Raw genomic sequence first — 12,063 nt, 5'->3', positions numbered from 1 at the left:
GTAGAAAAAAAGTAAGTGATTACACTTACAATTAATTCATTGAAAATCTATAATACATGAGTTTAGTAGCACGACAAATTCAGGAATGCGAAATGCCCTGAAAGAGAGAGAGAGAGAGCAGACAGAAAGACAGGATTGCTGAGAAAGGGCAACCTTAGGTTTCTTTTTTGCCAGCCGAGATCTGGGGCGCAAGCGTTAGCGGCTCCGCCCGGCTTCTAAAGCGGAGTGCTACACACAATCGGGCGTCTGACATGTAGCAGTTCATCTGCCCGCGTGGCAGCTCTTTCCTTTCTCTTGCATTTTCTTTTCTAAATATTGCACTACAAAAAGTACGTTACGGTAATCACCAACTCTCCCAAGGAGTTATCTTGCATTCGAAATCTAAATATTTAATGTTAACAATTACTGCGCCACGAAACTAATTGAGTAATAATAAAGAGCAACTGATTATTTTTACGTTACTTTACTGGGAATATTAACATTGCAGAAATACAATAAGTATACCGAGCTCGCCGGGCTCTTTTAGTGAGCTTTATGCATTCTTCACGCGCATTTTATCCTCAGTAGCAGCAAGTGTTTTTTTTTTTTATTTTTGTCAGTCACCCTTCAGTTTTTTCTGGGAGACATGCTGCTACACTTGAAACTCACTCGGTGCGCACGATGGAGAGAAGAGCGGCCTCTAGGGTGGGCAACACAGCAACAAAGAACGTCAAGCGGAAAGTCAGAGAGGCTGAAATAATCTCATGGGTGGCGGCAATTCAAAAGAAACCTGCCATGAGTAACTACTTAAGATGAAAAAACGAAATCAGGAAAGAAACAATTTATGATAACTCAAAAGGAAGCTCATCCCTTTTCGAAGCGAGATCACGATGCCTTAGAACACGCACCTATAAAGCGATATATAAGAAGGAGGAAGAAGCATGTGCTTGCTGCGGTAAAGCTAGGGAAACTATAGAGCATTCTTTTTTTTTTTTAGAATGTGAAGACTTCTGCCCAGCGGTCGATTTAGGCACCACAGGCCTCCTTGAAGCGCTTGGGTTCAGCCGGAGCAGTGGAAATGTAAACGTGTCCGCAATAGGGATTAGTACGAGGCAGTTGGAGGATTGGAACGGAGACGTGCAAAAGTAAAGTTGGCAATAGGGGATCAGAAATTTAGGTTGTGGGAGTTCATAGCGTTTTTTTTAATTTTTTTTATTGTTTAACCTAGGTAGGACATTAGGCAGTATAATAGCAAAAGCTTGGTGGCGCAACCTCCCACCAGAACGGCAACCCACTGTTCCAGGCCGAGGGGACGCTCCTAACATCCATCCATTCATCAAGCGGTGTTGTAATGTACGTTCACCGGTCGTAGAAATTTGCGAACAAAGGTTAGGAACTATCAAGTGAAAACGAAAAAAGCTGAGCCTAAATTTAGCCTAAACACGCACGTTTTGACGGGGTGGTGCGCGTACCGCCTAGAAATGCGAAACTGCCGTGAATTGTAGAATTCTTTTAAATTATGGGGTTTCATGTGCCAAAACCACTTTCTGATTATGAGGCACGCCGTCGTGGGGGACTCCGGAAATTTCGATCCCCTGAGGTTCTTTAACGCGCACGTAAATCTAAGTACACGGGTGTTTTCCCATTTCGTTCCCATCGAAATGCGGCCGCCGTGGCCGGGATTCGATCGCGCGACTGCGTGCTTAGCAGCTCAACACCGTAGCCACTAAGCAACCACGGCGGGTAATTGTGGAATGGAATGCGGACAATACAGGGGCAAGCGACATGCCGTTGAGATGATAAACGCGTGCAGAGCGCTGCAGTTGTCTGTATGAACGTGCGCAACCACGAGGCTGCTGCATGGCATGATCGCAGGTGTTCAACTGCAGTTCCCGCTAAAATCAAGTGTGCGAAGCTGCATCGCTCGTTGCAGCTTGTGCCGCCAATAAAGTAATTTAATACTGCAAAAAGTAACTGAAATACAGTGAGTGCTACCGAGTAAAAAAAGTCATCATTAAATTACAACACCTCCAAAAGTGTAATTGATTAGGAGTAGCTAATTACGTGTAATTCGTACAAATCTGCCCCTGATCCAAGTTAGCGTTGAAAGAGGTTCACTCTAGAGCGGCACATACGCAGTAGGCTTAGTGACACATACTCTAGTTGGCATAAAGTAGGTCCAATAAAGAGGGGCACACACCCAAAGGCACAGTTGCGAACCCAAAAGTTGGTGTCAAAGAGGTTCGTTGAAGAAAGGCACATACTCAGTTGCACATACGCAGTGGTCTAAGTTCATAGCTAGTTCACATACCTAGTGGTGTATGTCTGGTGGCCCAAATGACACATGTTTTTAGATGACCCTATCTTCGGGATCGGTCCACGGAAACACCAAGATGAACCACAAAACTGAGTTGGCCCGGGGAAGACTGCTTCGCAATGGAATATTTATAAACATAATTGCTGAAGCCCAAGACTAGGAAACTACCGGACTATTTCTGCTCCGAAAATGTTTTTGCTTTCTTTACCGCAATGCAGATTGTCATTACTGGCAGCACCGGAAGTTCTTTGGGTGACTTGGGCATCGATGATATTGATGTCTATCCGGGAAAATGCGACTCGTCCAAGGTTGTCACTGTTTCCCCGCAGCCCGGTAAGCGGTCGTCGTAATTGAGTGAGTGGAAGTTTAGGAAGCCGCCATGTTTCTAAGTTTCCTTATTTGAATGGACCGTTACTCTCAATTTTTATTGTTTCCTGTACTTTAACCCGATTTCTGAGTTAGGTAAACATTATTATATAAACGAGCTAAAGCATTAGAGAGCACTAAAGACTAAAACCACGTATTTGCTTGCCCATAGAATCCGTGCGAAAAAATATCAACGCGAGCATCTGCGACGAGGAGCGATATAAAGCATACATGAATAAGCACTATATGAAGCACTAGGAAAATTCTGTAAAGCGAGTACTTCCAAGAAATAAGAACAGTTGATATTTTAAAAATTCTGCTATTCATCTGTAGTACAAAATTTCTTAATTTCTTTATATGCAATTTCAAATTTCTTGAGGCTACATCATAGAAGCAGGCTAATGACTATGATATAAAACAATACCGCGTGCTCAAAATGGGGAAAGGAGAAGGTACATGAGCAGGTTTCTGAAAAAAAAAAGATTATTCTACGATTAACAATTCACAATTTGTTTTGATCTGTGCAAATGATGTGAAATATTCCATTGCCGACTATTCCAGGAGTTTCTACAATTCAACATGTCTCTACTCCCTCATACAACACGGAAAGTATGGCACCTTCACTGACAGGTAAGGGAGTGTTTGAAGCGCCTCTTTGGCTGACATATAGTATAAGAAACTTATGACTATAACGCCATTTCCGAGATATTGCTCCTCAGTATGTGCGACGATATGCGTTAGACTTGCAGCAATGTTTCCCAGAAGCCTCCCCCTGTAGCTCGAGACCATCTTAACTGCATACGCCCAGTGTCGCGAACCATCGACATCAGAAAAAAATCGACGGCTGCACATGAACGCAGATAACTTAAAAAATCGTTTTGGTTTTGATTTATTCTCCACACGGTGATACCTTTGATAAAGATTTTGAATCCCCAATTTCGGGTAATAATATGAACGTGAAGCTAGAACAGATTGCGATAACTACGTTGTTGTCGAGCACGTGCATTTGAATGTTCTTTTTTCTTTGATGATGTCTGAGACAGCAGAATAGACTGTACGTGAAATAAAATTGGCTTTTGTTCTCGCGCGCATCTTCATTTGCTCTTACCGCTATAAAACCACCTGAACGCGGTTATGGAATCACAAGGGCTGGATTTTCACCATGTCGTAAATTGGCGACACGAAGCATTTGCGCTTGCACTTGTACTCCTGAGGTTAACTGGAATTGTACCGCGCAAGAAATGAAGAAATACAATAGGGGCGTGATTTAGCCGCGTTGGTGAAAGGACGTGAGCAGGTGGGCCGTCGCAGTGTGTTGTGTTCGTGCAACATAACAGGTGCACGCCTATGATGCATGAAGCCGGCTGCGGACATGTGCGGACATGTCCTCTACCTAAATTCCCGAGTGATAACTGCGGTTGACGAGGACTATGCATGCAGATTTCAAGACACGACATATTCAATAACTGAAACAACCAGCGAGGACAAGGAAGGGGAAAACTACAGTCTCTCCAAATGCGTGGCTATCAGCAATAGAGTATAAGGAGTGAACCAAGACATCCGACATTGACACATGTCAGATGCCTTAGTGGAAAAGATATACGTGAGAGCAAACGTGAGGACTCCATGAAGTATTTTAGATATATTTTTTTGTTGAAGCATCACGCTGTCTAACAATAAAGAGGCACGGCTCCAAACCAAAGCTGCAGGCAATCAGCGCTTATGAAAACCGTTCTAGTGGCGAAGAGGTGTCCTATGAATTGACTTCCAACTGCGGGCATCAGAATGAGAACACGGGCACTGGCCACTTGTAAAAGACACACGGCCGAAGTGCAAATACCCTAAGAGTATTAATACCCTAAATGAACAGGAGGTGTTGATATGCTCCAAATGCAATGTTCATCTCGGCCTCAATAAACGCAAGAGGTCCTTCTTCCATTTCTATTAGTACTTTAGCCAGCAAGGTCAAATGCGAAGGTATTATAAAAATAAAGAAAGCAGAAACACACAGGCAAAAACAGTTTCAGAAAAGAAAACCTGGCGTTCGTCCTGTGCGTGCCCAGCTGCATAAATATTCAGCAGTATAGCCAAAGTCCAAATAGCAACGTGGAGCAGCAGTCATGAATCAGTGCAATAAAATGTTCAAGTGTTATTGTTGATATAGTGGCGAAAGCCAAATAAGCGAATAAGTTCGAAAATAATTGTTCAAGTCAGAAATAAATTAGGCATCAAGTGTTTAACTGGTTTGCGTGTTTCAGAATTGACAAAAAAAATACACTACAACAGCACAAAACGTAAAAAAAGGATCTCTTCATCGTTGATAATGCCGGAGAGCATTCCATGAAGCATTTGCGGCCACTTATCGGTACATTTTTCTGGATATGGCTTTCATTTGAAATGGGTCAAATTTTAAACACTTATACCCAGCGCGGAAGTAATATTTTGAAGTGTCTGTATTTATAAGAAAAGTAAAATTCTTGTAAACATGCATTTGCTAGCACTTTACCAAAGTAAGATAGCTTCAATAAAGTTCAAACAGCGCTAGACGGCAGGACCAGAAAGAGGAGGAGACAAACACGGCGCTCCTCCTCTTTCTGGTCTTGTCGTCTAGCGCTGTTTGAACTTTATTGTTACCATGGAACACCAACTCGCCCAATCCGCTGCCCTCCCTAAGATAGCTTCATTGTATGTCGCATACTGACAACCGTATTTTCTACAGTTTTATTATTGTGATAGTAAAGATATGGACGCTCCACAGCATTTTCCGCCGCATTGTGGCTGCGAGCCATATGCTGTAGTTGCGAGGGAACTCTTGCGACGATGAGCCGAGAAGGATGGTGGCTTGACGGGGCAGCGTCATCTCGCGCGCGCGAGGGAGGGAGACGAGAAGGGGAGAGCAGGTTAGTGTAAAGCCCCTTAAACTTCGTAAAGTAGTGCCATGCTTTGAAGAATGCCGCCTGCTCCTCGCGCGCTTTGGCCGAGGCCGACACCGCGTCGCTATTGGCCTAATAGCATCACGTGGGCCCTCGCGCCGTGCATCAGCGCCATTTTTGCTCGAGAAGCGTCTACGGAGTGGCGAGAAGCGCATGTTGGTGCCGTTGCTACGCTCGAGCGATGTAGGCGGCGCCACGATGGAGGAGGGAGCGTGAGAGAGAGGAGAAACGAGGAGGAGTGAAGGCGGAGCAGGAGAGTGTCGCTACTTTACGAAGTTTAAGGAGCTTTAGGTTAGTGCGCATCTTCTCTTGTACTCCGGCTGCGTCGGCTGAGCGCGGCCACTCACGCCCTACATTGAAAGCAACCTGCGATGGGTTTGAAGGCTAGGTTACCCGTGAAAGCTGATGGCTTCGAGTGCGCTGTGTCCTCGCGCGCCTAGTTGGCAATGAAGTGAGATGCAGCACGAAAGGGAAATTCGCTCGCCGCTGTTGCCGCTCTTCATCACGCCAGTGCTTGACAGCGAGAGTCCACGGTCATCGATTGCGACATGCTCATATTTGCCTATGCGCGCTTAGCACCGTGCTTCTGAATTCGGTTAGTAAGCGAATGTTTACAGCAGTTTATGCAGCTGATAAAACTACCAACCTTACTTCGGATAGCTGTCTAATAATTTGCAATCGCAACCAATGCTCCACATTTGGGGCAAAACTGCGGCTTTCTAATTTTCTTTCTTTTTTGAAATTGGTTTGCTGCTTCTTCAGCGTCTTTTGTATCCCGTTGTTTACAACCCTGAAAGTTGATATGTAGCACTTGGATTGTCCACGTTGATAATCGTGTTCTTTGGCCTGTTTCTCGTGTGCACAGTGCACATTCTACGTGCCATATTGATTGACGAAGCATCGATGGCGCCCCTTGCCCGGTCAGGTTCTTCACAGCGCCGAGTTGTCTATGCGGTGTACCTTGTATTCATTACCGACAGTTTAAAGCCTCAGTGCAAGTTACGCCTTGTGAAATCGCACAACACTAAACGTTTGCGTTTGGCACTTAGTGTTTACAAATCATTGAAGCATAACGTATTTCTTTCACTTGCATCTTTTGTACTTATGACGAAGGTAACTATATATAAATAAATAAAGAAATAAATATATATATATATATATATATATATATATATATATATATATATATATATATATGGTATTAATCGAAACTCCTTTCGCTACGCAATTTGTTGCTGGGATATGCCAACAGTGTACTATTATTTGCGGATTCTTCAACCATTCTTGCTGTTTTACGATATTTTTCTTGATCAGGACTACCTGTTCCCACGAGAGAAATAACAGCGGAACCTATTACAAGTACATCAGGTTCTGTTTCTTCGCCGGTGCCGTTGCCTCGGTGCGCACGTGGCCAATTCAACTGCCGAGACGGCGCCACCTGCATACCGAGCATGTTGGTGTGTGACGGCGTTCGTGACTGTCCCAACGGACTCGATGAAAAGTGCGGTAAGCTTCCGCATGTACATCAGCGCCACCTGACGTGCTGTTTATCAATTACATGTGCCTACGTTAGATGAGGCAAGTTGGTACAATGATGACACTCCTTATCACCTACCATAAAGGATTGTTGATCCTTGATACGTACACACATACTTTGTATTATCAAATTTTAAACTGTCGAGAGCATAAAGGCATTAGCTAGGAGAGTGAACAAATATGAAAACAGCAAAAATTAATATGAAGTGAAGAAATTCTTATCAGCCTGAGATCAGCACTAGAAGTGAGACAGTATTTATTTCATAACCATAGAAACTGATAAGAAGCAGCAGCTTCAACGGATATTGACATCCTTAAGTCTCAATATGAATGCGGTAAGTTTCATCACAAAAATCTAGCGCACTGTTATATGGAGCATCTCATTGTATTCCCTACTTGCAGGAAGGTTTTGTTTACTGTCGCTCAAAATATAATATTAGCTGAGTACTCAGGTGTGAGTGACGAGTCATATGTCGGCGCGAAACCTCTGATACATTATCTTTCCAGTCTTCTATCTCATCGCTCTTTCTGTGTCCTCCGCTTTGGCAGCAGGTGTAGCGCTGCTTCAGCGATTGTCAAACAATCGCGCCTGTGATTCCTCCGTTTTCGCTTTGCACCATTAGAGTCGGAGATAATAATGCCAATATAATTGTAATATTGGAAGAATAGCAATAATAATATTTTCAGAAGAATTTTATTGTTGAAAAGGCATTTCATGAACACGTGATAAAAGTAGGAACACCGAATTGCCATGGGGTTAATAAGTTGCTGCACTGCTGAACGGTGACAAACTTTCCTGAAAGGAGGGCCCGGGCTGGGCAATTGCCGGCATGTCTTGAAAGGCTACATCCGCTTGCAGTCAACGAGATCCTCCCCTTCCTTCTCCCCTTGAATCACCATTATAATTTCTAAGCTACTCAGCACTTACTACACTGATGACTTTCGTCTTTTCTCACCTTGTACAAAAAACTTCGCATTCTGTACATTATCGGATTGTAAAAGTAACCACCATTCTTCATTTTTATTTCAATTGCAGCAAACGCCAATGCGTGCACAAATGACGAATTTTTGTGTGCGAGCCGCACTCCAAGCTCTTGTCTCCCACGTTATGTTCTCTGCGACGGCAAGGAAGACTGCTTCGGAGGCGCAGACGAGTACCTGTGTCGCGGTGAGTAGCACTTCCACGCTTCAATTATTAGATTAAAAAGGTTCAAAGCTGGCACGGTCCTCATAGCTGAGGAGTTTCACAAAAAGGCGAATCAAGAAATTTTCCGGATCTATAACGCTGCAAGGCTACTCAGTGCGATGACATTTGTATGCCGCAGTGAAGCCAAAAATAGGTCAAAAGCTGTTAGTCCAGCACGTACCCATGGCGTGGAGTCATGAAGATTAGCGTGTGTAAGCTCAACCATGCATTTTAAACCTATTGGAAGTTTTATTTTTTCCCACAAGAAACGTTATGAACTGGCTTTTAAAAGGATCGGCAGTAAACGCATCGTTCTCGGTAAAAACTAGTTCAGAACTAATATGTACCACGCAAACAATATCAGGCTGCAATGTTGCGATGAAACAGTGCATGCATTTGTGATGTCGGATAACACAGGCCAGAAGTCGGTCGAAATTTTTCTTTTATATGGCTTCAGAATAATTGCCATTATGCTACAGCCACAATAGCGTTGCTTTTGAGCAATCTACGTGCGTCATATTTTAGACGAAGCAATTGCAGTACGCGTCTGCACGTTAACTTCACCGGGCCACGCAGATCCCCCTCTAGGTGGCGGAGGTCAGCCAAAGTATATTACCCTAAGTGCTGATAGATAGAATAGCATATTGTTCTTCTCAACACAGTCAGCAGTGAATCAAGAAAACTGAGAAAAGGACACCGCTGTGGAGCTCTGTGTGCAAAGCCGCACATCACTAAAACCGAGCGGAGATTTCAGCATGACGTTGAGATTTCGGCATCAGCTAGACTGCGACAATTTGGCACAACTACTGCGCGTTCACGCAACCGGTCTTGAGGGGTTTATGTGCTGAGCAAATTCGCATCTCTGGTAAATTATATAAATAACGGAAGCGAAGTACGCAGTTGCAGGGTAGCTTAAAAAAAAAGAGCAGGATAGGGAAAGCAAAAATATAATTAAGAAAGCCTTAAGCCTGCATATGTTTATAGCACGAAATGTACCTAATGTTTTTGTGAAAACGCGGTTAAATAGCTGTATTTCTTGGTCATTAATATCAAGACATACGGACAAACACTATCCAAACCATCTGTTGTAAATCAGCGTGCAGTGCGGAGCGACGGAAGCACCATACCCGGAGCTCGTCGCTGCGGTAACTTTTTCCCGATACCGGAGAGTGCTGGGCACACCACTCTGATGCATTTTGTCTCTAACGAAAGCAAGTGTCCTTGTGATGGATTGTGAGGCGCATTCGATGCATTTTGTCATTACTGAAATCGAGTGTCTTTGTGATGGATTGTGACTGCATTCGAACCCCTCTGCAATCGCCCAGCGGTCACAGGTGGCGCGAAAAGGGCTGGTCGTCGCGCGGTCCGAGTATCGCGTTTCAAACGCTGAGCACTGTAAACGCACGATGACGGAAACAAATCCCAAGTTATAAAGACCGTAGATCTAAGCGGTAGCCAAAATTTTACAAAAACGCGCTTCTTAAGTTCAAACCATCGTCCAGCGTTGCTGCGTTCGTGCTGAAACCTGCCCGTGACTGCTGGAAAAAGATGCTGTGGGCTTCCGCCAAAACTTATTTGTTCGCTTCGCTCTACGGTGGGTGCCATCGCGGTACATCAGGGGTATTCCCGCCCTGCCTAGTTTATTGCTCGGTTTTCGCTCCCGCGCTTGCGCAATTTATATTCGAAATCCTCGCGCTTCTCGTTTCGAGTTACGAGCGTAGGAAAAACTGATTTCTATACCGATTCTTGTCGCTGAAAGCGTTATCACGAGATGCTCACCCGCATGGCTCTCCCGTGGACGTGCGATTACGTTATTACTGGTGGGTGCTCGCAAACTAGCAATACTGCCTCGAATCCGGCTCTTTATTTTTGCTAGACGCAGTGGAATTGATATAATAATTTCCAGCGATGTAACAATTGATTGGTGTAAGTTTCTCGCTCGCTTTGTTTCTCTGACATGCGTGCTTCACTGAGTTTGGTAGCGGGCTCTGAATGTCATGCCTCCCTTTCACTACGGCCGCGTGTGCCTAGCACCGTCTTCTTTAAGGAGGTGCTTCATTTTCCATTCTTGTGGCCTTTCTGCATTAGTTTAAAGATGGCTTAGAGGCCGCAGGATCACCAGCTTTGCTGCAATGACACCTTCTGAAGGACATATCATAAAAGTGGAACATGGTATTGAACCTTTGAAAGTAAGGTCCTAGTCCTGTAAAACCTACATAAGCGTGCATGCAATCGCTACTTCTTTCGCGCCGGACAGATGGTGCGAGCGCAAAGATCCGTAGAGAGTTTCCTGATTCGTTTTATTTGGTGTTTAGTAACACGAATAAGCATTCACGTATTACTGAAATACTAACTTAGAGCAACGCTTCCTGCCGCCTATTTTTGTGACACGTGCGACGCAATCTCTTTCGGAGGGCCCCCCGGGAAGGGTGTATGCACCTTGGCAGAGCGCAACCCAGGAGACCAATCGCAATTCTTGCTGACCAGTATCAAGTCTGCCCACAGAAGTTGACACCAACTGCCTGCGCAAACAATTACAAACGCAAAATAAAGCAAGAACTTTGACACAATTGTATCAAGCAGTATACAAATATGCTGTCAGGCATTTGGTGAATGATGGGGATGACTTATGGTTGTGAAAACAGCAGTTATACACGAGAGATCCACGCGGCAGCCGCCAAGTTTTCGCCGAACAGTTTGGGAGAAAAGATGCGATGGGCTTCGGGTACATGGTAGAAAATGGTGGTGCGCCCACTCGTGCCCAGATTTTCTGCGTTTACCTATCCACTCACGCGCGATGAAAGACATCTCGAGAAAAAATGGAGAACACGAATGGAAGACACAAGCCTACGCGACACTACATAAAACAAAAATAATTTTTGTGAGTTTAATTACAGTGGTAAAAGCTAATTATTCCAGTGTGCGCTTGTAGTGATCAATAAAGCATGTATAAAACTGCATAAGATCCGTAGATTGTCTGGCTCAATTTTCAGCTAAAAAATAGTTTGCGTGTTGTTGCTCTCAATTGGTCACTATGAAGAATTTACATGCTCTAAAGAAAATTGCTACCCTGTGTTTACGCACTTCTAAGAAGGAAAGTCTCAACCTGAAATAGATAAATGATAGCTCTACGCAGTTTCTTCATTGATTTTAAGATCTGTAAACGTTTAGATCAGACAATCAGTATAATTAGCGAAACAATATTTGTATTTTAAAAGCTGGCCTAACTTATATAGCTGTTCCTATTACAACCTATCAGAATGCCCGCACTTCCTGTGCCTCAACGGGGGTCTCTGTTGGTGGAGCGTTCGGGAGCCATACCCCTCGTGCCATTGTCCTGAGGACTACGAGGGCCGTCGATGCCAGATCAACAAAAAGCACGAGCTAGAGGATAAGCCGCAGGAGCTCCAAGGTAACGTCCCTGTGTTATAGTTTGAGGGCAAAAAAGTGCCGACTTGGCTCGGTTGACACACGTGGAAGCTAAATACAGTAACAGCGCGTGGAAACGGAAGGAAACGGACCAAAGGCTCACTTTTTGTGAACCTTTATATCTTGCCTTATGCGCAATTAAATCTACTTCTAAGTCAGCGCTTAGTTCGTTCGGTTATCTTTTGGCCTCTCTCATGCGCATAGCAATTTGAGTGATGCCACTCGTAATCAACTGAAGATAATTGTGTTAATACGCAGTATTTGTGCATGTATGCTAGATGCCGAGATTTAGGTGGAATATTGTTACCCTTTAGCGT

General features: G+C 44.2%; 1 protein-coding gene across 1 annotated transcript in view; it reads left to right on the top strand.

The window, feature by feature from the left end:
• Positions 1 to 12,063, top strand: part of LOC126537738 (MAM and LDL-receptor class A domain-containing protein 1-like) — a 199,570-nt gene that overhangs the window by 179,657 nt on the left and 7,850 nt on the right. Inside the window, exons 58-62 of the mRNA XM_072287645.1 lie at positions 2,515 to 2,629; positions 3,224 to 3,292; positions 6,910 to 7,101; positions 8,168 to 8,299; positions 11,577 to 11,729. Coding sequence (XP_072143746.1) covers positions 2,515 to 2,629; positions 3,224 to 3,292; positions 6,910 to 7,101; positions 8,168 to 8,299; positions 11,577 to 11,729 — 661 coding nt within the window. The remainder of the gene's footprint in view (positions 1 to 2,514; positions 2,630 to 3,223; positions 3,293 to 6,909; positions 7,102 to 8,167; positions 8,300 to 11,576; positions 11,730 to 12,063) is intronic.

The sequence above is a fragment of the Dermacentor andersoni genome, chromosome 4 (genome assembly GCF_023375885.2).
Source record: "Dermacentor andersoni chromosome 4, qqDerAnde1_hic_scaffold, whole genome shotgun sequence".
Taxonomy (NCBI): domain Eukaryota; kingdom Metazoa; phylum Arthropoda; class Arachnida; order Ixodida; family Ixodidae; genus Dermacentor; species Dermacentor andersoni.
This window is presented reverse-complemented; position numbering and strand designations above follow the sequence as displayed.